This window comes from Ursus arctos, unplaced genomic scaffold (assembly GCF_023065955.2).
Source record: "Ursus arctos isolate Adak ecotype North America unplaced genomic scaffold, UrsArc2.0 scaffold_1, whole genome shotgun sequence".
Classification (NCBI taxonomy): domain Eukaryota; kingdom Metazoa; phylum Chordata; class Mammalia; order Carnivora; family Ursidae; genus Ursus; species Ursus arctos.
The window spans coordinates 108,764,792-108,791,265 of record NW_026622763.1 but is presented as its reverse complement, the minus strand read 5'-3'; the positions used below and the strand labels follow the sequence as shown (position 1 = coordinate 108,791,265).

The window sequence follows — 26,474 nt, the reverse complement described above, 5'->3', positions numbered from 1 at the left end:
GACCAGAAGGAAAAAGCTACAGATACCCAAAAAACAAAACTGTGGACTTATTTGGCAAAGTCAACAGTGTGTGTCCAGGCTTCTCCTCTGATATCCACAGACGGGGACAGTCTGTGCCGTGGGCAGAAGCCCTGACTTCACAGTGGTGCAGGCCACGGCACTGGCAGATGTCCCCGCCTGGTGGGCAAGGCCACCTCAGCCCATCTGCTCACGTGACCTTTCCCAAGGCCTCGGGAACAGACACAGTCCATGACGGGGCCTGTTAAGAACAGCTGGGGACTGTGTATCATAAGCCACCTGACCTGAAGGAAACGACATTCCCACAGAGAGAGAACACAAGGCTTTGACATGAGCAGAGCTCCTGGGGTGAGCAACCCACTCCCTGGGTCTGAAGGAGACAGCTCTGGGGAGAGCTTGCACACCAACCCTCAGGCAGATTGATGCGTCTGGTTCTGAAGAAAACAGTTCAAACTTACATTGCATTTTAAAGCTTCTCCAAGCCCACTAACTAAACATAGCACTACATCTGAGTCTAAAGTTAGCGGACGAAGCCTTTGGCGCAGAGAGCACCCCGGGCCGTGCCAGGGACCCTGCCACGTGCAGCCGGAGAGCCCGGCAGGCAGGAAGCTGCGGCCTCCACGGCCTTTCCCAGGGTCTGGGTTCTGCAGGGCATCCTTGAGATTTCGTGCGGTGGCTGGACAAATCAAACAGAACCCCCACCCCCGTGAAGCATGAGCAGCAGGAGGCATAGTCCACATACCCCATTAAAGGTCAGTGTGAATCAGAACCGTGGAACATTCAGCATGTATAGCACCAGTTTTTAGTTGAACCAAAGCATATGCCAGAAAAATAAAGCTGTAAAGACTAACTGATCAGTCCCGAGCCAGAAATACTTAACTATCTTAAGCCTTTTAACATCATTCTAAGCAAAAGTTTTATCCTTCAACATTCAAAACAGATAATCAGAGGATTAGGAAAAAGAGGAATATCTAGCCCCAAACACAGAATCCCTTCCTATGTCTAAAAGCCAACAATCTGCGCTCACTGCACTTGGGTGTGTGGCTGGGTCATCCCGTAAGGGAGCCCAGCACTGGTCAAGACGGGTTTTTATCTATCCGCTCTCCGGGAGTCAAATTCTTTATGCTCTGCAAATCGAAAATGACTCTCTCTCCACTCGTCTGCGCAAAAGGGTTGCTGAAGAAAAGGCTCACGTCTAGGGGGGCCCCGGCCTCTGCACCCCAGGAATCTGTGTCTGTACTGCTGGAGTCCTCAGCTGTGGTGGGTGGGTAGCTGAGCTGCTCTAACTGGTCGATTATGTCCGAGAGCTGGAAGGCTGAGCTGGCCTCGGAGCGGACCGAGCAGGCTGGGAAGTTGGCCATGGAGCTGGCCTCGGACTGATTGGCCGAGCTGGGGGTACGCACAGACAATCCACCGTGCAGTGGCAGGTTGCTGAGGGAGCTGTTCTCGGACTGGTTGTTCCTCAGCGAGCTGGTCTCCGAGGGGCTCAGCAGGCTGTGCATCAGGCTGGCTTGTGCTTTCACCTCAAACAGCTCGGACGTGTCTGAGGGGTGCACATCGCCACCAAAGCCACCCTCTCCCTCAAATCCAAAACCGTGTTCTACACGCATGTGCATGGCGTCAGTGGGGTACCTGCCTGGGCTGGATGGGGCAGAGCCTGGGTGAGCACAGGAAGGAGCCTGTGGGGCGAGAGCACAGTAAGGGAAGGAAAAGGCCTCTGAGCCTCCGGCGAAGAAAGAGATGTCTGCCGGGTCATCGTCTATGAACTCCTCAGACACCTGTAGCCGGGTGTTTGTCAATGTGAAAACAGGCCCCCCTACACTGCCCTGCCGGCTGTGCGGAGGCTCCCCTGTGTGGGGTGCTGAGCCCATGACCAAGCCACTGCCACCCCCACCCCCACGGTTGCTTTTCCCAGAGGCTCTGCGCTCCCTGCCAGCACCCCCTGCGTCTAGGTCTACAGTGGTGTCGTGACTCCGCCCCACAGAACGGCTGGGGCTACAACTCCTGACAACACGACAAAACCCAACACCTTGACAAGGCTGCAGCGCAGGGGGCCCGGGGGACTGGGCCCATCGGGTGTCGCTGTCGGCTGCTGCTCCGGTGCTCCTCTCTGCGGCTGGCCTTTTGGCATCAGGAGCCTGGGGCTCTGTGAGGGAGCCACTGCTGTCTTTGAAATCGGGTGGGCCTCGAGGGGCCAGAGGGGATGTAGGAACCGAACAGAAGGAGGCGTTTGTTGAAGATGGGGACGCAGAAGTCCTCATGCCCTCGGTGAATGAGATGCTCTGGGGATCACAAGTGAAGAAGAAAAAAGGAACACATAAAATTACAAATTACCATTAGAAAGTTGCAGAGCTAACTGGACCCAAGCTAGTATGTCCACACATTTCTATCTCAGCCTCTGCTAAGAAGGGCAATTGACCAGACTTTCCCCATTAGAACTGAAGATTTGTAAATACAGACAGGATTCCAAAAGGACCCAGGATCATCTGTTTAAAATCCCTTATAATTTCATTTTTTCTCCTATGTTATTAAATGTCTACAATGAAGAAAATTTCCATCGTGAAAACCTAGCCATGCGCACTCATGTCTCCCGGGTGTCCCGTGTCATCCTGAAGCTGCACGAGGACATGCTGGTTGCTCTTCATTTCTGGGGAGCAAATCACAGCCAGAGGGTGTGAGCCATTACCACTCGGCTAACAAGACCCTAAAGCAAAGCACCCACAGGGGACACACATCCAGATTCTGCTGCACTTGGCACTCACTGCTCAGCAGGTCACTGCCAGGGAGCGACGGAGTGCATTGGTACGTTCACATGGGCAATGAAGGCCAGCGGCCCAGGAGCGCGAGGCATTTCGGCAGTGCCGGTGCGGCGCCCAGCACGACCGAGAAGAGGCTTAGAGGTGGGGGAGCCTGGCCCTCACTCGCAGCCGCACACGCAGGGACACAGAGCGAGCCCTCACAAGACACAGTCACGCCTCCAGGAAGCTCCGAATGACTCGTACATGCACATCACCATCGAGAGCATGTTTAGACCAAAGTATCAACCAACAGTCCTGAGTCACTCGGGTGTGAGGAGCAGTGTGCAGCACGGCTGAGTGCTGAGGAAGAAGCCACAGTGGTGACCGACCAGAAACAAAACAGCAGCTCTCAGGCACAGGTGAATCTGCTCAGGTGCTCATCACATCACTTTTTCCTCATCATTCAACCAAAGTCAACACTCTCTTGTGGTTTTTAAAAGACAATATCAGAACTGAAAGTTTAAATGCAATTTTTAGATATTCATGCTATATATTCATACTATTTTATTTTCTAAATAGCCTCCACGCCCAACGTGGGGCTCGAATTCACGACCTCCAGGTCAAGGGGTGCACGGCTCTCCCAACTACGCCAGCCAGGTGCCCCCATGCATACTCTTTTATTTTTTTTTATTTTTTTTTATTTTTTTATTTTTTTAAATGATTTTGTATTATATTATGTTAGTCACCATACAGTACATCCCCGGTCCCATGCATACTCTTTTAGACTATTCAAAAAGTTGAGCTTTGTTAAAAAAACAAAAATAAATTCTTTTAATTTCAACTGATTTAGTAAAAAATTCCTAAATAGGAAACATACCTAGAAGAGCTAAAGAACATTTTTATTCAAAAGATCCAATTTAAAAAGTTTGGGACACATGAGCTTTGATAGGTGAGGTGCATGTGTAGCTTCTGGAAATACCGTAACAATATGAATGACCAACTGCCAACAAAAACTAACATTGTGCAGAAATAAAAAATCATCCACATGAAACTCCAGCTACTGAGCGGGCAGTGACGACATCTCACGGTGACAGCGAGTGTAATGGAAGCTGTGGAAGCTGACATGCAAACCTGAAAACAGGAAGCTTCTACTGGGGCAGCTGGGAAGCATGTCCGGCCACACCGGCTCTGTCCACTGCCTCCACACTCTGGACACGGGGGCCGAGTATTTTTCTGTGAAGTATTTGCGTGCACCTGCGTGTGTGCCCTTGCTTTAATGGTTGTAATCATGCCAAACATAGATATAAATTTGTTTCCTGCTTTTTACCCTTAGCATATCAGCAAAAAAACCTCACTCCGTAAATATAGTTTAATTAAGTAAACTAGTTTCCTAAGCTGGCATTTTACACTGTTGCAAGCTTTTATAAAGGTAATATTCATACATTTGTTCTCCTGAAAACAAAAAGCAGTGTGAGCCCACTGCAGAAAACTAAGAGTACGAAGAGAAAATAAAGTTGCCTGGAGCCCTGTCACTCAGAGAGGACACGGGACTCTGAGGGTTATGCCTCTGGCCCATCCTCTCTGGGCATCTATTTGTCACTTCAGCTCAGAATGAGGACCTTATTATACAGGCCGCTTTGCAACCTGCTAGTTTCATCTGCCAACCCATTCTCGTGTGTCCACAGCCATATACTGTTCTCCTAAAACGAGACCGTTAGTGGTTTTCGAGCACTCCTCATTGAATGGGCACACCCAGTACTGTGCTAGTGAGTCACCCAGCACAGGCGGTAGTGTTCCGGATTTCTAGTGTCACAAAAACACCGTAACGCACGTCTCGATGCACAAAGCTTTCTCCTTACTTAGGACTCCTCTTGTGCAAACAGCCCCAGGATTGGACTCTCCATGTAAACAGCAGGACTGACTCTAAGACTCCTGTTACAGCAGTGCCAGCTTATCCTCCAAAGGAGTGCGCAGGTGATTAACGTCATGTGTGCTTCAACCAGAAGGACTAACCTGCCTTGGCAAGTCTGCAGTCAGAGCACGAACAGACATCCGAGTCTTGCTGTGTCTTCTGCAAACAGAGAACAAGGTGTGAGCCACCACGCCCGCCTCTCCTGGTACCTGTGCTGAGGACAGCCGTGCCCTGGGGAAGAATGGGGCTAAGGTCTGAGAACATGCCACAGGCGTCCAGCTAGAAACACGCGGGTGGCAGAAGGCAAGAACGCAAATAAAAAACAGATGCTGTAGAAGAGGTAAAAGGATCCCCCACATCGAAGAAAAACTCCACATGCAAAAAAGCAAGATGCATTTTCGGATTCAGAAGCTACCACGCTACATGAAAACCTCCTACGTGAGCCAGACTACACACAGAGCCTCGGCGGCGGGGCCAAGGCTGCACGCACTACCTGCACCGCCATGCTCACCCACTACCTCCAAAGCTAATGTGACTCCAGGGTCAAAGTACAGGCTCATGTCTGTAAGAGGACGTCTGTTCAGATCAAGGTCAAAATGTGTGTATTCCTGATTTGAAAGGCACATACTTCACAGCATAAAGACCATAGTGCTTACCTATCATACGGAACTCTCTTTACTCCACTGTCTCTGACATAATCCACCAGCTGTTTCTGAGTTCTTCCACTGTGAATAAAGGTTCAGATTTTAAAGAAAAGAACCAATAACAGCATTAATTTTCCACAGAGGCAAAGTAACACTTGCCGATCCTCTAAGTTCACACATCTGTTTTAAAGCTATGCTTTGTAGGAAGCATAACTGATTTTCTACAGTTCCTATCGAAGCTATTTTTTCCATTGTTTTACTTGATATGCTTTTGCCACCTTTCCTAGCTGCATGTAATTCTCTGACACATTTCACAGCACTTGCTTTTTACAGGGACACCCACAGCCTCAGCCCACAAAGCCGCCAGAGCCCGCGTGGGTGGTGCTGCCGTACCTGTATCTGAAGGACGAGCCCCTGCTGAAGAGGACGGCTTTAGCTCTGGCCTTAGGTTGGTCAAAGAGTCTAAAGAAGGTGTGATACTCCACACAGATCTTCCAGAAGTTCTTGCATTCATCTCTACTGCCCAACAAGAACTCTAGTGTGTCCTGGTAAGGTCCCTAGAAACAAAACACAAAGGTTCAAAAGTAACTAATTCAAGAAAAACACTGAGGAAGCATTCAGATAACAGGCTATTTATTCCAATGTTAAAAATTAGGAAAATATATTTTTCTGAAAGTTATCTATAAAGACTTCCGGTGCCATTTACATTTAAGAGAAGAAAAGCAGTATATACATAGGCACTGCAGAAATTATCGGAAGAATGCAGTCAGCCACGGTTCCACAACTGCTGACATTTACAAGTGTACCCTGGTGACACACAGCACCCAGCAAACCAGGGCGTCTTCTCTGTCAGACAAGTATTCATATGCTATTGCTCAATCATTTTCCTGTGGGGTTCTGGGGAAGTTCTGGATGTCCAGGACACACAGTTTCAAAGGCTCACTACTGAGTTCTCTCTCATAGTTATTCCTCAGATTCTTAGAAATGTTATACTGAGCTTAAAATAATGCACATTAAAACAATGGTATTTATTTATTTTAAGTAATCTCTACACCCAACATGGGGCTCGAACTCATGACCCTAGGGTCAATTTGCCAACAGAGCCAGTCAGGTGTCCCAACAATGCACATTTTTGAGCCCTGTGACATACTACCGAATTACCTTCCAGAAAGACTATCCTACTTGGACTCCTATATTCAGTCTTTGAAATCTAAGTGCTGAGGGATACAAGCTGCAACTCTGACACGGGCAGGTGTCGTTGTGACTCTGAGCCTCAGTGTGCCGGAGCAGCGATCCCCCTTGTTTCCTAGCTTGTCAGAACCGCACCAGAAATAGTTCTTGCACTCAGAGAAAAGAGCAGCCCTTTACCTGCATTTTGTGTATGTTTTTAGTATTCCTTAGACTCTCCTTTCATTCCTACAACAAATATTTGAATAAGGACTAAGCCGTCCAGAGTGCCTGGGTGGCTCACTCAGTTAAGTGTCACTGTGGGCTCAGGTCATGATCCCAGGGTCCCGGGATTGAACCCTGCATGAGGTTCCCTGCTCAGCAGCAGAAAGCCTGCTTCTCTCTCTCCCTCTGCTGCTCCCCCTGCTTGTGTGCTCACTCTATGTCACTCTGTCAAATAAATAAATAGAATCTTAAAAAAAAAAAAAAAGAAAAGAAAAGAAAAGAAAAAGAAACAAGCCACCCTTTCGTGCTTCTACAGAAAGTAAACATGCATGCAGCACGTGCACCTGCTGTGTGACCAAAGCTCTGGCTGACAGAGCACCTTTCAGAAGCTTAGGGAGAGCCTCTCTGCCCACCACTCCCAGTGGGTCTGCGCGGAGACAGCCTCGTCAGCCTCCCCCCACAGCGGCGCGGCTAATCTGCTCTCAGTCCCTAACCTCCTCTGTGCACTGGGAATGTACCAACGCGGACACCTTCGCATTTCTTCAAGTACTGGATTTTTCCTATCAGACTGTATAGACATGTACTATTTTCCATCTTTACCCATTTCAGCAAATTCACATGTAATTATTATTTTATCGACTGAAAATCTCAAAAGGAAGGAGTATTTATTTTCTGAAAATCAAGCCTTCTCCAATTAGAGCTAACGAAAGGTCAATTTCTGAATACGTGAGAATACTGGGAACATCCCTTACTCTGGACAGAAGCTCGAATGCTAATCTGCTATAGGGCTTCAGATCACAGTTAAATACCTCGAGTCTCAGCCTCCTGACCTAGAGAACAAAGATGCTGCAATCAACGTACTGTTCTCAATACGAGCTTCTCTCTCTCACCACAGACCTGCTGAACCTGAAAGCCGGCCCAGCGATGAGTGGTGTCAGCAGTCCCTCAGTGACGCTGACCCGCGCTCAGTAGCAAGACCTACTGGGCAGATTACCCAAAGCCCTTCCACACCCCAAGTCCAAATCCCGTCCTTAAATTCTTGCGGCATAATGTGGAAGTGATTCATAAAATAATTACCAAGTCAATATTCTAGGAGAATAAATTCTCTTGTAATTCAGAAAGTGCTTGAAATCATACTTACACGGACCTCTGGGTGCAGTTTGATGAGAAACCTTTTCCTCTTGAAGCTGAGTTTCCGGACCCTGGACCAGTTGAAAGTGTTAATTTTAGTGGTGCCCTGAAATTCAAGAGATGAACACTCAGACACATCGGTAACCCAGACACACACACAGACACAACTTTTCATGAACTAGAGAATGTTTACATTACAACCTTGCCAGATGGCACAGCGATGCACTTGACATTTTATAATTATATCTGGGATGATTCTGAATTAAAGTGTCCATACTAAACATAGGAATTTAGGAGGGTAACTTCATTTCTTTGATAAGACTTTCTTACAAATTACTTTTTATCAATTCCAATATTGAACAAAGAGGGTGGTCAGGAGGAGTAATGGTGGTGGCCAGGCAGGGTGGGAGCAGAGCTGGGATTCTTGCTGCAGGAGGGGAGAATGCTGGGCTGGGCTGTGGGACGCTGCCCTGGAGTGGGAGCTGGTGGCGTGAACTCCTGACGCTCGGAGCAGCAACGGGCACGCTGAGTGTACATGGGTCTTGGCTTCTAGATACAACACTTCACTGGAAAGACCAGGGCTCTTCAGTCTTTGGGGTGAAGTGGGCAAAGCACAAACTCACCCTGAAATATCTTGTTGTCTAGGAAAGTAAACAAGTGCTCAACGGGATGGGACGTGCCCACCGGACACAAGCGAGTACTTGGGGGGATGTCCAAGGGCCAGTGAGGGACAATTCACAGATCAACATAAATAGTGACAGCAGCAGATTATCAAGTGTCAGAGTATAACCCGAATTGTCATAACTCAAATTGTGATGCGACTCTAATACAAATCCACGAGTCCACAGTGATACGAAGTAAGAGAGCAGAGAGAAAACCCTTCCAGGAGCACAAAAAATGGCATTAAAAAAGTCACCATTTGGCAGCCATCAGAGTAATCCAGCCAGACATATACATGGCTTTTGTATATGTCCAGACATATACATGGCTTCAAATTCTCTCTCCACAAAAGGCTTATTTATCACGAAGGACAAAAAGTAACTTTGCAGTAGAGCAGCTTGTCAAACGCCGTCTGACCGAGTGCTTAATGTTGACACCGCCGGCAATGGGACAGATGGCACTGCGGGCTACCTCGCAGCCCTACTAGGAACATTGTCACTTCCGTGATTTACCCAAGAAGCTTAGCCTAGGGCCTGATCATCAGCAGGTATTCAACAAGCCCATACTATGGTCATTCCACAGAATGACTGGCCTGTAATCATGAGAATCAGGGAAAGAAGGAAGAATGTTCCAGACTGGAAAGAGCAGATGACAGGGCATGGTGCTTGACCTTAGATTGGATCTCTTGCAACAAACAAGATTAGGGCAACTGGTGAAATCTGGATGGAGGTCTTGGGTGAAGAAGTTCTTTGTACTGTTCTTGTAACTTTTCTGTAAGCTTTGAATTGTTTCAGAATAAAAATTCAATGTTTTGAGATATCTTCCTGGTGTTCTCCCCTCTACTCTACATCATGATCATTCACTCTTCTCTGCAAACTTGAGATGGGGGCAGTAAGTAGGGAATGAAGTTTCCCTTCGGAAACTCCAAAAACCTTCAAATTTAAAAGGGGATAGGACTTGACACACGCCACCATGCGGACCTGTTCTGAAAACAAAGGAAGAAGCCAGGTGCGAGGACCCGGTTTAGGTGCGGAACCCAGAAGGAGGAGAGCCCGAGGCAGGGTGCAGCTTAGTGGAGGTCAGGGCGGGCAGTGGGTGATTAAAATCACTCCGGATTACACAGGGCGATGGCTGCGTGATTCTGTAAACACACTAAGAAGAAATGAATATATACTGGAAAATGGTAAACTTTATCGTCTGTGATTTACATCTCCGTGAAAACAACTCCCAAGTTAAGAGGTGTCCTGAAAACCCAGATAGGAATGTTCCAGTCTACATGAGAACTGAAGCATCCCAGATTTCCAACTACTGCCCAAACACTAATCACTCTACTTTCTGCTCAAATTTTCAACTATGTTATCAAAAAAAGCAAACAAAAAACCAAAAATAACCCAAATACAGAACATCAACAAAAAAACCCAGAAACATCCCTCCCGTGCCCTCCCCCGCACCCCGGCCACTTTTAACCCCAGACACGGTTTACGTGCCTGGGCAGGGACTGTGAGCGAGGCAGAGACTGTGCCCCCCAAGACAGACACAGACCAGCTGCGAGAGGCCTCGCACTGTGCTGTCAGCCTGCTCACCTTTCCACTTTCTCTTTTGGTCAAAATGAAAAAGACGTTATATTCCAGGGTTTTAACCACTGTCACAAGTCAAAAGGAGAAACAAAACCCGATCACGACTGGAGTGTTCATGGACTCTGCCTCACCTTGACAGACTCTGAGACTTTTCAACTTTTAAAACTGAGCCGCTGGCTGTAAACACTCAGGGCTAATGCTTTCATTTTAATTTTTATCCAGTAATCCATGGCATAATTATAAGCGTCTAGGAAGGCTTGAGACAAAACCCAGCCATTCTGGGCCCTCTTGCTGAGACAGCACTCCCTTTAGCAGCTCCGCTCCTGCTGGAGACCCGGCCTCCTGAGCCCTCCCACACCTGCTCCACGGAGGCTGAATATTAAATCTGGTTTTTATATTACTGATCATGTGAGTACTTCTCACAGGTTGAGTCATGGTGAATCATGACTCTATTTTGGTCCTTTACTTTCAATTCTCCCTGAGATACTAAGTGCCTCTTTCCATTTATTCAATTTTCTGTGTTCCTATCATAAATTCAGCCCAGATGCTCCTGCAGAATTTTTTTTAGATTTATTTTTTTTGAAAGAGAGAGCACAAATGGGAGGGGCAGAGGGAAAAGGAGACACAGAACCCCAAGCAGTCCCTGCACTGAGCGTGGAGCCTGACGTGGCACCCAACCTCATGACTCTGACATCAGGATCTGAGCTGAAACCAAGAGCCAGACGCTCAACTGACTGTACCACCCAGGCGCCCCATCCCTGCAGAGTTTTAAACTCTTCAGTGGGGTCTGATCCAGGAAACAATTCTCTCCATGCTGCTTGTGTGCTGATGGGTGCTCCCTGGGCCCGGCCTCCAACGTGCGGCCCCTCTCTGCTGCTGTTCCTGGTCTGTTATCTCCTCTGGTCATGTGCTTTAAAGGGTGCTCAGCAGTCAAACCTTTGAAAAACTGCATATCTGGAAAATGCTTTTATTTCCTCTGCACAGAAGTCATGTTAGATTGGGCAGAGGATCCTGGGTGGGAAATGATTTTCTTTCATGTTCTGCACCACTGCCTGCCCCGTCGTCTCACAGCTTCTGGTGTTGCCCCTGACAAGCCAGATACCATTTCCTTCCCTCTCCTCCTGGGAGCTCTATGGTCCTCTCCTCCATCCTGACATCTCATGCTGGTGTGTCCTGCAGTGATCTTTACTCATCCACTATACTAGGAACGTGTAGGCGCTTCCAATATGGACACTCGTGCCTTAAGTTCTGGACACGTTTCTCACATGATTTCTGTAATGGTTTCCTCCGTTGCTCTGGGCTGTGGCCTCTGGGCCTCCTGGGAGCTGGATGTTGGGTCTTCTGTGCTGAATTGGCACTTTCCTCCTGCATCATGAGTCCTCTATCTGCTCTGTGGAGATTTTCTCAACTTCATGTTCCGGACAGCCTCACTCTGAAGCACGGTCCTTTCTGCTACCACATTTCTAGATCCGCAAGTGCTCCTGTCCTCCGTGTGTCCCTGTGACTGCACACCTCTCATGTTTCAGAGATGCAGGTTTTCTCTTCTATGAGGCTTTCCGGAAAACTTAAGGCCGTAATACATCAACAAAGTTCAAAACCTCAAGGTACAAGGATGAGTCTGCAGGGAAAAGCCCCTTCTCACCCACTCCCAAAGCCTGCAGCTGCCTTTCCTTCCCAGTGGCTATTAATGCCACCTGTTTATTTTGTATGGTGTAAAGAGTGTGTCATTCTCCCTCTTTTCCCCACAAGCAGTAGCAAACTACACACACTTGAATCTTTGCTCCGTGCAACAGTGCATCTGAATACCCTAATATCACGACACAGAAAACCTCCGCATTCTCTGTGCAGTTGACTGACATTTCATAATATGGATGAACCAACCTCTTGATCATCAATTACCAATATTTTACTATTACAGGTAAGGCTACCATTTAAAATTACAAGACAAAAATTTTACACGTCCGATTCCTACTCCTCATTAGCATGACACAGTGTAAAGCGAGTTTTCTGTATCTTGCCCGTGGGACAGACAGAAGACGGCGTCCTCTCTGAGGATTCTACAGTGTTTCTCCATTCCATTCCTGGCACAGGCTCTGTTTCTTCTGAACACTAATTTGATATCTGTCCTTGAAGAGAGAGGATGTCCTCAAGTTTCTGGTGATCCTTGGTTATCTGAGTTTAAAAGTGAGGCCCCAGGATTACAAGAGTCTGTGACCAGCTGGCCCCTGGGTGAGAGATCTAGGGGCGACCTGGTGAGGGACAGGATAACCTCATGGTCTTAAAGGTGTCTCTCCACGGACTGCTTACTGGTCCAAAGAGAAAAACTAATAACTATAATAACCAGCAACTAATAACTAAAGCTAGTAACTAGTAACCAAGACTAGTAATTAAGGACTGGAAAGCAGGAATCAAGATTCACACCACCAGTGAGGCCTTGTGGTGTCTCAGTCGTGAGTCCCTGTCAAGGACGTGACTGCACCTGGGTACTGGCCCAGCTGGAACTGTGTCTCCTGAATCTAAACCCAGGAGAACAGCCGACACACCACAAATGGACAACGTCCTGTTAAAAATAAAAAGGACTGTGTTCAACACTGTCCATGTCCTAAAAGATAAAGAAAAAAATTAAATGCTCTAACTGGAAGGACACGGCAGGTGCGACAGCTAAATGCCGTGTCTTAGACTGGGCCCTGTCCTGCAGGGATAACAGCCAGGAGGACATCGACTGGCTGGCTGACAAGACTGGAAAATGACCAGCACATCAGCTGCCTCAGTGATAACGGTAAGGGAATGTTCTATTCTTACAAATATATGGCTTCAGTGGTCAAGGGTTCTGGAGTCTACAACCCATTCTCAAATGCTTCAGAAGAGTTGTGTGTGCATGTGTGTTCATGTGTGGTTGTGCGTGTACATGGAGGGGGGTGAGGAAGCATGCCAGGGGGAAGCGCAAACCACAAAGCAAAGGTGTAAGATACTGGAACGGGTGAAAGCTGGGGTTAAGGCACATGGGGGCTCTATGTGCTGTTCTAATTCTTACAGTTTTTCTGTAAGATTGAAAGTATTTCCGAATGAAGGTCTTTAAAACAGAAGGCTCTAAAATGCTGGCTGGAGACTCTTTGTGGGCTGGGGTAAGGACCCAGGCCCGTTACCATGGGATGCCCCCATGTCAACACCTGCAGGGTTCCCATAAGGCCATGTGGACTTTCTGGACATCACAGTCTCCTGTCTCTAAGATGTCAGCCTGGCCACCATTCCAGGGGAGCAGACATAGGGAGGGCTCGTGGCAACATGAGATTAGAGGCTTTCCCTTAAACCTCCACTCTGAGTGGGGCACTTCATCTCTACCGTCTGAGCCATACCCCGGAGAGGAAGACCCCGTCCTCTCCCGGCACAGAGAGGGGCCGCACCTGCTCCTCCCGCAGATGAGGTCAGGCTGTTTCCAGCCCCAGCCTGCCCCAGGCCCTCAGAGGCACCCCTCCTAACTCTTGGGGACACAGCAGCCTGACCCCCCCTTCCCACTGCAGGCTGTGGGATTTCAGTCTTTCCTATTCTGCACCGTTCCTACTCATCTGCCCAATTCCCAACTTCCAAAACATCGCTGACACTCACCTTCCGTGGTTTCCTCTTCCAGTCTTTGTTCTTAACTAGTTTAAACTTAAAAAAAAAAATTCCTTCATTGTCATTCTGGTGGGGGTTTGAGGGAATAAAAATGAATACCATCTAATGTGTTTAATTTGAAGTCTCTAATCCCTGCTTTTAACTTCTTCCAGTTACAAATTATTTATCCTTTTCTGGAAAAATTACCCCACCTCAACTGGGGTGGATGTATGATTTTCATCTCTGCACGATACAGGAACTGTCATGTGAGCAAGCAGGTGTGGAAGGCCCTGGGTCCATCAACTCACTCAGTGTGCCTGGTGTGGTCTCCACCAGTCAGTCAGTATATGATGGAACACAATTAACATTCTGTTTACAAAATAAGATTTTTTTTTTCCCCAATAGGAAATTGAAAATTTGATGGCTAGGTTAAAAAAAGAAAGGAAAAGAAAAAGAGAACACGTGTGGCTTGGCTATGGGGGCCTGGATCAGCTGAGCTGTTTAGGTGACCATAGGTTAACAAGAGCCCACAGAGGAAGGAGCTGCTAATGCAGCCCCTGGACTCCCGGGACACACCCTCCCATGGTGGTCAGCACGGAGCAGGCCTTTGCAGGATGTCTATGCGCAACTGGAGGCCCACAGCTTTGCAAAGGCCAGACCAGAGGGCTCCCAAGAGGGGGGGGGGTCAGGGGCGCCTGGGTGGCACAGCGGTTAAGCGTCTGCCTTCGGCTCAGGGCGTGATCCCGGCTTTATGGGATCGAGCCCCACATCAGGCTCCTCCGCTATGAGCCTGCTTCTTCCTCTCCCACTCCCCCTGCTTGTGTTCCCTCTCTCGCTGGCTGTCTCTATCTCTGTCAAATAAATAAATAAAATCTTTAAAAAAGAGAAAAAAAAAAAAGAGGGGGGATCACAGTAGCAAGTGGGCCACTGAGCCTGGGTAAGAGGACGTGGGGAGCCCTTCCAGCATCTCCAGGCCACGGAGACCTGTGCTCTAGCAGCTGCTTTCAGACGTTTCCATACCACGAACCCCAGCACACACATGCTTCACTGCAGGCAGAACTTAGTGGCCCTTTACAGAGCCATCTGCCTCTCCATACATAACCAACACAAAGATTCCTGAAGATTGTACTGACAGTTATCATGCGCAACAGGCTCTGATAGTTTCCGGTCTGTTCTATTCTTATGTCCTGAAATGACGACCGCAGACACCTCACAGTGCAGCACGTCCAGACCTGCCGCAGGTCCACGCCTGAGGCATGGAGACGGCTCTGCAGGGAGGAGCCAGTGTTTCAGGTGAAGGTTCTATGGGGATGACCTATGGGTCAACATCAGAGGTGGCATGTGACCGGGTGCCCTGCGGGGGAGGGGGGGCAGAGGGCTTTGTGACAGTGAGGACAGGGACAAGGAAAGAACTGCTCCACGGGGCGAGACGTGGGATCAGAAGATATGCAAGGTTCCTCCTCCAAGTCCAAGACCTCATGCATCAGAACAAAAATTGACCAACACGTGTAAAATCGAGCCCCACCAAGTCATGGCACACCCCCGCCCTCCCTACCTGGAACACGAGGACACCCATGTGGGAAACAGCCAGGTTAATTCTGGCCCCCTCTCTGTCAGAAGCTGTGTGAAATCTAATGCCATACATTTCCAACTTTCGGGCAATCTCAAGCACCTGGAAATCCGACTCGGCAGGCGTCTGGCCCCTATAATAAAGGACGGCATGATCACAGCACTGAAAACAACTTCAGTTCTCAAGAAGCCAAAACATATAACAAAATTGATTAGGAAAACTAAACATAATAGAACAATCCAACGCAGGAAGTTTGTTTCTGAGTGGACCGCACACTGTAAGTTTATTTACCCACAGAAATGCAGCATACTGCACAAACAGACCAAAGAAACTGTTTCCTTTTATCCTATAATCCATTTCCTGACGGGCAGAATGTTCTCTTTCTATTCACTACATGCTCAGCCTCATACTTCGTCCTAAATACTGACACAGTCACATGCAAATGTTACACGCAGAGACAAATATTAAATGTGGGAAATACCAAAGATAACATCAGTATCTCATTCAACCCATTTCAGTACTTCAATAAAAAAAAGTTTTCATAATGTACAATTCTAACCATTAGAATATACTTTTATAAGGACAAAATTATGAAACTGAATAAAAATACATTTCTCAAGTTCATAGTCCAGTCATGCTCCTAGAGAAGAGCCCGTGACCCATGTCCCACGGACCAGCCTCCAGGAGGGGGCTGCTCAGGGCACAGCTGGGCCAAGGGGAGAGGGTCCTAGTCAGAGCACCCTAGTCAAGGCCTGAGCCCTACATGTGGGGCGAGATCTCCATCAACAACCCTTCCTCCTACTTCCAAACATCTGAGCTTTTGGATTTTTTTTTTTTTTATGTCAGATTTTTTATTTGAGAGAGCAAGCAAACAAGTGGCAGGGAGGAGCAGAGGGAGAGAGAATCTTCAGCAGACACTGCAGCAGGGGGGTATGCGAGCTTGATCCCAAGACCCTGAGATCACAACCCGAGCCCAAGAGTCCAACGCTTAACCGAATGCATGCCCCACTGACTGACCCGGCCGGGCGCCCCAGGATTTGCTCATTCCTAACGCTTCCAGTGCCCACTGCTGCGGCTTCAGAGTGGGTGCCAGGCAGAGGCTGGGGGAGTTCTGAGGTGCAGCTGGAATCAGGGAGGCTAAGGGAGAGTCTGGTGAGGACTCAGAAGGAAGAGAGCGGAGAAAGCCCTTCTTCTTAGAGAAACTCTACGGCTTCGTGAACAGAATCTGGTAGATGTGAGGGTGGCGAAGGCTATTCTGGCGAGGCCTCAGAAGGAAGTGAGGGATGTTACTGGGAACAGGAGATAAGGTGATCCTTTTTATAAAGTGGCACAAAATGTGGCTGAATGACATTTATGTCGTGTTTTGTGGAGGGCAGAACGTGCCGACAATGCACTGGATGTTCAGCTGAAGAGACCTCTACGCCAAGTCGGGAAGGTGTGGCCGGGCTCCTGATTGCTGACAGGAAAGCGCAAGAGAGAAGTGACTGAGAGATGGACGTGTGAAGCAGAATTTTAAGATTAGGAAAATGCTTAGCCTATGCATGCAGAAAATGAGGACATGAAGGGTGTGGCTAAACGGCTGAGGAGATCAGTATGGACCGAAATCAGGACAGTGGGAGAAGGACCCCAAAGGCAATTCAGGTCAAGGCTGCCCCTCCCATCGCAGGCCGTGTGGATGAGGGGGAGGTTGGGGGCCCCACAGCCTCCATCTGGTTTCTAAGGCCAGGGCTGCCCAGAGGGCAGAGCACTGAGCCAAAGAGGATTATTCCTGAGCCTTAACATCTCATGTCATTTGTCCTGCTAGGTTTTGGGCTTGCCTGAGACCTTTTACCCTTCCCTTGGTTCCCATTTCTCCCTTTGGAAGGGAGTGCCAATCCCATGCTGCCCCCCAGCACAGTATTCTGTTTTCACAGGTTCACAGCTGGAGACTTGGCCTCAGGCAGAACCACAGCCAGAGTCCCAGCCAGACCTCACCAAGATGAGATTCAAGAGAGGCTAGGGGCCTGGGAGGGTTTTGGTGCTAGAACGGTGGGGACGTTCAGGCTGTTGGGATGGAATGAATACATTGTGCATGCGAGGAGGACATGAATTATGGGGGGTGGAATGTTACAGGGTGAACGTCTGTGTCCTCCAAAATTCCTAGGCTGCAGCCTAACCCCCAGTGTGATGGTATTTGGAGGGGGGTCTTTGGGAGGGGGCCGCGCAGAGGACTCACAAGTATCAGTGCCCTTCAAACAGAGGCTCCAGGGAGCTCCCAGCCCCTTCCGCCCTGTGAGGACAGAGCGCGAGATGCCATTTATGAAACAGGAAGCAGGTCCTCAGCACACCGAACCCACCACTGCCTCCACATTGGACTTCCAGGCTGTAGAACTGTGAGAAATCAAGGTCTGTGGGCTACAGGCCGCCCAGCCTGGGGTGCTCGGTTACAGCAGCCCCAAAGGATCAAGACACCAGCTTTCAAATCTTTTTCTTCAATCTCAAAGATCCATAAGAACTGTGATAAAAGTAAAAAACCATTCCTTCAGTATCTTATTCAGTGATTACCAAAGTGTGTTTCTAGCAGGCCAAGGAAGATACTATATACTAGGTAAGAAATTTATCTTGCTCAGGGGCACGTGGGTGGCTCAGCTGGTGAAGCATCTGCCTTCGGCTCAGGTCATGATCCTGGAGTCCTGAGATAGAGTCCCGAATCAGGCTCCTTGCTCAGCAGGGAGCCTGCTTCTCCATCTGCCCCACGCCCTGCTTGTGCTCTCTGACAAATAGACAAAATACTAAAGAAACAACAACAAAAAAAGAAATTTATCTTGGTTAAAATGAAGGTACCGCACGGTCTTTAAAAACCCACCATAAAAAATGATTTAAAGAAAAGAAGTGCTACAAATATCTGATGACTATGGAAGATAAAGTCAGCACATTAGAACCATGAGAGGCCGCCTGGCTGGCTCTGTCGATGGGGTGTGTGACTCTTGATCTCGGGGTTGTGAGTTTAAGCCCCAGGTTGTGTGTAGAGATCACTTAAAAATAAAAATCTTTAGGAAAAAAAAAAAAAGAACCATGAGAGCCCAGAGAGTGACAGCTGAGCTCAGGGACGGGGGCACTCCCACGGAAAGAGTCCTGGATTAGTCCTCTATGAAGCACATTCCCTGATTTCTCCTCTAAGTGGCTTTCATGAGCATATATATATATAAATTATCAATCAATCGGAGAGAGAGCGAGCACAAGCAGGGGAGGTGGCAAGCAGAGAAGGAGAAGCAGACTCCCCGCTGAGCAGAGAGCTTGATGCAGGATTCAATCTCAAGACCTCGAGATCACAACCTGAGCCACCCGAGAGCCCCTTTCACGAGTTTTTAAAGCAGCCACCTTAAGACACACACCTAATGCGTGCATACATGCGCACATATACACACTGTGTGGGCATGTGAGCACACGCGTGCGAGCACATGGACACGCAAGCACAGGCACAGGCACACACGTGCACGCATGCCCTCCCCGCGGCATCTCTGCTTGCTCCCAGGTGGCTCTCAGAGTGACTGACCACAGCCCTGCACCATTCCCTCACCTCACTTCCAGTGTGAGCCTGGCCTTCACCCTGAACCTCGCCTCACAGACACGCCTGTTGCATCCACACTCGCCAGGCCTGGTGCTGACCCTCAGCTCAAGGGGCTGTGCCCTTTCTTGACACACTGTCCCTTGGTGTCCGAGGCTCTCTTCCTGCCTAGCTCGCTGCCCCTGTTCTCATGGCCTCTGGTGCTGCCCCTTTCTCACTCAGTCTTCAGGGGTCTTCAGGGGTCTGTCCTGGTTCTGCTCTCTTTTCCATCTGTCTCTACCCTCTCCTCCCTAGGTGACCTGCACAGCCTGTTTGCTTCCATGCTGATGACACTGTGCCTGCATCCCAGACCCATCGACCCATTGGCGCCAGTGCAGCGCCCCACCCCCATTCCAGGAACAAATCCCGAACATGTCATCATCTCCTTTGGGACGGGCACGTGACTCAGGCTGGCACTGGGAGATGGCCCCTTGCTCCTCTGCCCGGCGTGCTGACCTCTGACACTAAGAGGTGCCCCAAACTGTGACACCCAAGACCGGGCTGGTGGGTTCCCTCAGTCTTGCCGTGAGAGTAGGGTCACACACAGCCTCCTGCCAGCAATAGGCACTGTTACTCGCCCCACTGCTTAAACCAGAACTTCGGATGGGAATGTGGGTGGCAGGTTGGGCCCCCCTGACCTTCCCTCCGCCCTCCCAGGCTGCTGCCTCTGCCTGAACGCCCCTCACCAACCTTATGTGGCTAATTCCTCAAAGATGCCTACCTGCCCGAGCGGCCCAGCCACTCACCCTTCTCCTCTCATTGAAGAGGGCTCTGCCTGTTCTGTAGCTCCCACGCCATAACACACATACACTCATGTAGCCAATGCCCGCCCCAATGCCGGGCCCACAAAAGGCACTCCATAAGTGCCTGTGAGTGGCGGAATGCATGGCGGAATGCATGACAGCATGCAGGCTCACGGAGGCAATGTGAAGTCCTCCAGGGGGAGAATCTTGGTCTGTGCTCTTCAAGCTACCCCCTCCCCAAGTGTGGACAGTAGGGACTGACAGATAGTTGGCACCCAAACCTTTGATGAAAATCTGAGAGGGATTCCTGTGGAGCTTTCCCCACAAGGGTTATCTGACCAAAATAAACCCGCACATCAACAGGCCCCTTCTCAAGGGCAAGACCAAGCCATCAGGCCCCTCTCCTGTCCACTTTCCCTTTGGTGGGTTCAAGATCACAACCACCTCCCCCAGGCCCTTGGCCCAGGCCCTCCCTCCTCATGGCCCCTTCCTGCACCTCTCTTCACCCCAAAGAAGTACACTGGCGTCGAGTCTTGGAGAAACCCAAATGAAGTCACTCACAGAGCAGGGCCGCCGGTTGGTCTGCGATGCTGGCATCCACCAGCTCTACCCACCTCATAGGAGGGCCCACTGACGCTCAACGGGCTTACCACACACGTCGCGCACACCGCTTAGTCAAGAACACTCACACACAGCTGCCCCTGATGCCCTGCCTTCTGGTCACTCCTGTCAGAGCGTGGACCTCCTTTCTAGCCTCCTCCCAGCAGTGGGACTGTGCCCCCAGGGAGTGGATGGTAGTGACTATGGTCAGTATTGCAGAAGCCTCAGCAGTGGCTTCCATTACGTAGACACACTAGTTCGTCGTACGGTGTGGTGACAGGGGGTCAGTGGTCGGCTCTGACAGACTCACGTATGCTTCCGGTGGAATTCTAGAATCTTCTCAAGAGAATGCTCCTGACTGGGTAGGTACTCATTGGCTTTGAGGTGCTCTCGGTCCAGGGTTTCATCATAATCTCCTATTTCCGCTGAAATGAGACGGTAACAGACAGTGATTCTAATTTTCAAATAAAGAAAAATACAAGCATTCGTACATGCAAATGCATGAATTAAAAGTAGAAAAAAAAATTATCCTAAATCTGTAGTAAAAGAATACATCCCTCAAATACATAGGATTTTGTATTTTACTTTTCCACGTATCTTAAGCTATTAGAAGCAAATATAAAGGCAGGTGACGAAGTTTTTTTCTGAGTTCTGAAGAACAAAGACGCTGGTGAGTGACCCCAGGGAGGCTGATGCTGAGCCCCCAATTTATCCTGAGCGGTTTGTTGTGGCTTAAACCACGCTTTCTCTGTCTGCAGTCTCAAGACTGTTGTGACCAGGAATATGGATCTTATTTGTTTCAGGGTAATGTATTTTAAATAATTTTTTCCCTCAGGGCCTCTCAGATTCTTGAGGAACAATGTCTCTTTTTAATTTCATGAATCTTGAGGCTACTCATGTTTCAAGAGTCATAGTTAAAGCCCAATAACCTTAAACAAAATACTTCTTTTTTGTTTTGAGACAGCCTCAAATTCACAGAAAGTTGCTCCCACAGGGCCCCACTCTAGAGACCGGGACACTCATGCCCACAGGCCTAGCACACGCCTCACAGCAGGGCGGGACCATGCGGCTGTGTCTGCACCTCAGACCCCGTTGTGCTTCCGCAGTGGCTCCGTGGTGCCTTCTGGAGCCGGACGGCCCCGCTCAGAGGCACACACCGCAGCTGGTGGCCCTGTCTCCCCAAGCCACTGGAGTGTAAGCAGCACGCTCGCAAGGGGAAAGTGACACTGTACTGTAACGACACTGTACACAGCCCTCGAGTAAGCGGCTCTGCCAAGGGACCGTTCGTGCTGGAAAACCATCAGTCTCTGTGAGAAGACTTCAGACCCAATAAAAAATAAATCACTTTGGAAACTTACATTAACAAGAGCCAACAAGGCCCCCTAGTGCAGGATGGCAAATCTACAATGAAACTATTTGTAGGAGGGCTGTGTGTGAGGACAAGTAAACCACAAATTAACCCACATATTGGTTGCTACGATTCCTGATACTTTCTACATTATACTTCCTGTGCTCCAATTTTCAGACACATTAGTCTTGTGCCAGGGGGACTCTAGTCCAGCAGCAGCGTGTTTCCCTCTTCCTACTCTGTCAGCTGGGGGATTCGTAAGGCCCCGGCAAGGCACAACCTGCTTTCAGAACCTCTTCCTACACAATAATTCTTCCTGTTCTTCTGAGCCATCCCTTGCTCTGTGTGACATACTGAGAAACGTGTTTTTCCTCAGGGGTTTGATACCTAACTCGTCACCACAGGGGCTGTGACATTCACGCCAGGGAGGTCTCTTTCCAGGGGTGCTAAGGGTCGGGGCTGTCATTTGGCTCCCAGACTGAAGACATTCATGGGAAAATGTGAGAAGGCACAAAGGAGAGACATTCCCAAAGAATATGTATGGCTGCCGATCTCGGCCTTGAGCCTTTCTTTCTGAGTGGAGACTGTTTGCCTCAAGGACCTCCACCTGATAGATGTTAATCTTCAGCTTATCAGAGAAAATGGGCAAATTAAAGGCCCGTTCTTCATCACACTCGTTAACCTTGAAGACACATCAGGCGCTGGTGGTCAAGAGCGCTGTGCACGTCTGACATGGTCCGCGCTTCCGCCCAGGGCAGGGAGATACTAACCCTGCAGAAGGTGGGATGCCAGAAGGGCCGCCGTGGTGTCTGTGCAGGGCAGACGCTCCTCCAGGAGGTCTCTCTTGAGTTGCAAGGCAAACAGGTATCTAGAAGGGAGTTCAAAACACCGCAGATATCAACTCCAAAGGCTCCAGAGCACCCCCCCCGCCACGTCTCCATCTCAGGAGAGCACAGAGCCCCAGGAAACAGCAGCAACCAGGGACATCAGAGCAGACGGTGAGCAAAGGCAAAGTGACAGGGGCCCTTCACAGGCAGCAGCTCAGTGGACAGGGTCACGTGCAGCAGACCCCACACACAGGAGCACTCACACGCTCGCCTTCTAGACACAACACACCTTTAAAGGGGACGCTCACAAATTCATATTACTTATGTTACACACACAAAACTGCACTCAACAATTCTGTTGTGGAAGAGCAGAAATATCCAATGAAGATATAACTTAAAATGCGGCTCTGAGAGTTGTAGACAGATTGAGGATATTTGGTTCTGGCTATGAGCTGAGAAACAGGCACTCCTAAATGCTAAAAATGTACTAGAGAAGGCAATTTGAATGTATTCATATATTCATTTATCCATCAACAAATAATTACTCAGCAAGTATTACATTCCAGGTACTATTCCTGGACTTGGAAGTACAACGCAAAACAAACTCTCTCCTTGCTGGAATTTACACTCTAGAGCAAGCTTACAATCGAAATGTGCCTGCCCTTGAACTTGGCAATTTCACTTTTATGAAACTTTCCTGGAGAAATATTTTCCAGGGTTTACGAAGGTATGTGGACAAGGCTGTTTACTCGCAGCAATATAGCAGAGAAATAATCTAAGTGTGCACAGATAGGAAAGGAGTTCAATAAAGTAGATTACAGCCACACGCACTGCTGTGGAAAGACATCCACAGCACACTACAGACACGGGGTAAAATACAAAACAAGAAACAACCAACCTAGAGTACGATGTGTATAGTGACACAGCTTTGTAAGGTAATTTCTTTAAAGACCTAGGTCCACTCGTACATTGCTATAAATTCATCTGGAACACACATCCCAAGTGATACCACTTCTGGGGACAATGCAGTGGGCAGAGTGAAGAGCTACATTTACTTTTTACATAGCTTTATTTTGACGTTTCTCTTCTTTTATCATAAACAGTAAATTTTTCTTATAAATAAATAAATAAGAAACTTTTGCATAAACATGGCTTGGACTCAGGACCCAGAATTAGGTAATGGTTCCTATTCCTTGTTATTTCCCGGGTATCTATATTTAAAAGTCATTCCCTCAGAGAGGACTCTTGGTGAACGTCAGGTACATAGACACTACGCACATGAGTTCTGTGTTCACTCTGAAAACCACTTTCTGCTGTCCTTCGGGTTCAGTCATTTTACCCATCAAATGTGGGGCTGGACTAATGGGATCCCAACATTGGGCTGCAGCGGACAGTCTGTGATTTTTGTGATGTTACAAGGCTCTACAAAAACCTTCTCAAGTGAGGTTCTTAAGATGCCTGCAGTTCAGGCAGGACTCCATTTTTAGTCAGAAGGGCTGTTACTACTACAATGATATCCTAGTTCTCTTGTACCTTACATCTGATCTTCATTCATCCTGAGAAATCACACACCCCGAGCACCTCATGAGCCAGGTGCTGCGGGAGACACAGGTGAATTCTAGACCCTGCTGACAATAGCTGTGCTTCAGGAGGGGTTCTTTACCTTGTATATTCTTCCTGCAACTGACCCGGGTCAGGTGGGAAAAATTTCACTGCCAGACGAAGCAACGCGTTCTTTGGCCCTATGAAAAGAAACATTTTATTTATTTATTTAAAACATTTTTTAAAGATTTTATTTATTTATTTGACAGAGACAGAGAGAGCACAAGCAGGGGGAGCGGCAGGCAGAGGGAGAAGCAGGCTCCCCACTGAGCAGGGAGCCCGATGCGGGGCTCCATCTAGGACCCTGGGATCATGACCTGAGCTGAAGGCAGATGCTTAACCAGCTGAGCCACCAGGCGTCCCTGAAAAGAAACATTTTAAACTTCACAAGTAAAGTCAATCCCACTATTTTTTGAAGTCTTTATCTACTTCAGTGAAAGGAAAACGTCATCACTCACTACACTGAGCTAGAACCACCTGATGACTGGAAAGAAAACGCAGAAGACGCTAGCCCGTCTGAGCATCTCAGCTTTGCTGAAATTCTGTAATAACACAGCTATGTAATTTTCACCAAGCAGCAAAAAGGAGGCGCTGTGCAACAGGGCCACGATGACCTAAATGACCTTAGGTCACCAGTGACTAATGAAGCTGCTGGCACCCATCCTTTTCTCCCATATGGGACCAAACAGACTGCAGGTGAATCCAGACCCCTGGACAGCACCCTGTTACTAAGAGGCATTACTATGTGCCCCAATTTTCAAAATTTAATGGAGACTAACAAACATAATTATGTTCATAATTACAAAACAATATAAACTATTCTATTAAAAATGTAATTAAATTGCATGTCAACCATACTCAAATAAAAAATAATACCACAAAAAATAAAGTTTTAAAAATTGTTTAAAAAAAATTAAGGTAATTAAAGGAAGAACCTCAATGCCTTTTTATAACTTGGAGGGGAGAAACTGCATATTTATTTTTACATATTGGCCAAAAATTAAAGTTGCACATCCAAGAGCATATCTGGTTACTGCTATGTTTGAGAACCACTGGCCATGCCCAGCTGCCGCAGGCTGAGACTAACCAGCGACACGACCTCCAAGTTCACGTGCTGCCGGCGATCACCTCACTGCTCCCCAGGGTGGTGACAATGAACATCTGAACATACCTCCAATTTGAACAGTCAAGAACAAAAGCATCTTAAATGAACAGAATTTTAAAGAGTTTAAAAAAAGACTTACTTCGTACTTGCCTAATGATGGGCTTCATAGGTTCCAGCCAAATCTAAAGAGGATTTAAGAAAAGAGATCATATCCAATGATTTTTGTATTTAATAACTATGTTACAAAATACAGAACTGTTTATAACTAGGAGAGATATACAAGGTGGGCCTGTTTTGGATCTCTGCTCACACACCAGTCACATCCTGACAAACAGCTGGGAGAGGCCCAGGAGCGCCTGCTTCGAGAAGTGTGGGAGGGTGATGGGACGCCACGCAGGCCGGGACCCCTCCATTACGTCACATGCACACTGTTGCTGCTACGCACAGCATGGGTACCAACAATTATTTTGGGGGGCATCTGTTAAGGCCAAACAAATCTTTGGTACAAGGTACACCTGTAAACAAATGGACAAGAGTGCCACTGCATGGAGGAGCAGACAGAGCTCTGTAACGCTGACATGCTTACTAAACAGGCTGATTTTGGTTTCCTTTTTTTTTTTTTTTAAAGTAGACTCCACACCCAGCACGGAGCCCAAGGCTGGGCTTGAGCTCACAAGCGTGAGATCATGACCTGAGCTGAAGTCAAGAGTCAGACACTTAACGGACTGAGCCACCCAGACGCCCCTGATTTTGGTTTCTTTAAACCAGTTCCACCTGTAAATATTAAAGCTCCACATTTTTTAAGGTTCATCTATCAAGTAACATGAGGGATAACCAATGAATTTAGTAAAAGTTTGCTCAAAATGATTATCATGCAGATGTCCTAGTGGTTGTTTCTGGATTTCCTTGGCACATGTACTGGTGGGGAGAACAAATTTAGGGAGGATGGGAACTCAGCTTAGCTAAAAGGCAAATGCAGTCCACGTCTCCACAGTACAGCTCTGATAACCGCAGCGTGATAAAGTATCGTGCCTGTATCACTGTAGACGGTCCTCAAAGGCTCTCTGTGGCCACGTACATGGTGAGCACCCATGATGCACCGAGAGCCTGTTTGCAAGAATAAGGCAAGGACACATACCCAGTAGGACTGGGGGTGCTGAAACTCCAGCCCGAAGTAGTCACACTCCGTCAGGTTCAAGTGCCTCCACACCTGAGTCAGCAATGTCTGTCCGTCGCGCTTAGGCTGTGAAGGCAGGGAGGGGACATAGGAAGATTAGGTGACTTCCCACAGCATGGGTTCATGAAACACTGTGGCATGACCTGGCCTTCCGCACGTTAAACTCCATCCTACTGAACTCCTGCCTTCACTCCGCCTTCTACAGGGCTTACAAACCACCACAAAGCAAATAAAGAGCCCAAGGCTCTTT

General features: G+C 48.3%; 1 protein-coding gene across 6 annotated transcripts in view; it reads right to left on the bottom strand.

Moving 5' to 3' along the window:
* FARP2 (FERM, ARH/RhoGEF and pleckstrin domain protein 2) overlaps positions 1 to 26,474 on the bottom strand; it is a 108,155-nt gene that overhangs the window by 34,296 nt on the left and 47,385 nt on the right. For 3 of the 6 annotated variants that reach the window (XM_048214037.2, XM_048214036.2, XM_026490872.4), the window contains 11 exons: positions 26,186 to 26,290; positions 25,187 to 25,229; positions 24,004 to 24,082; positions 22,284 to 22,381; positions 20,476 to 20,590; positions 15,222 to 15,369; positions 7,852 to 7,941; positions 5,706 to 5,869; positions 5,325 to 5,393; positions 4,770 to 4,827; positions 2,048 to 2,300 (listed from right to left, as the gene is read on the bottom strand). In XM_048214037.2, coding sequence (XP_048069994.1) covers positions 2,048 to 2,300; positions 4,770 to 4,827; positions 5,325 to 5,393; positions 5,706 to 5,869; positions 7,852 to 7,941; positions 15,222 to 15,369; positions 20,476 to 20,590; positions 22,284 to 22,381; positions 24,004 to 24,082; positions 25,187 to 25,229; positions 26,186 to 26,290 — 1,222 coding nt within the window. Of the gene's footprint in view, positions 1 to 2,047; positions 2,301 to 4,769; positions 4,828 to 5,324; positions 5,394 to 5,705; positions 5,870 to 7,845; positions 7,942 to 15,221; positions 15,370 to 20,475; positions 20,591 to 22,283; positions 22,382 to 24,003; positions 24,083 to 25,186; positions 25,230 to 26,185; positions 26,291 to 26,474 lie in introns of all 6 variants that reach the window. The other 3 variants (XM_026490852.4, XM_048214035.2, XM_048214033.2) reach the window with 1 other exon arrangement.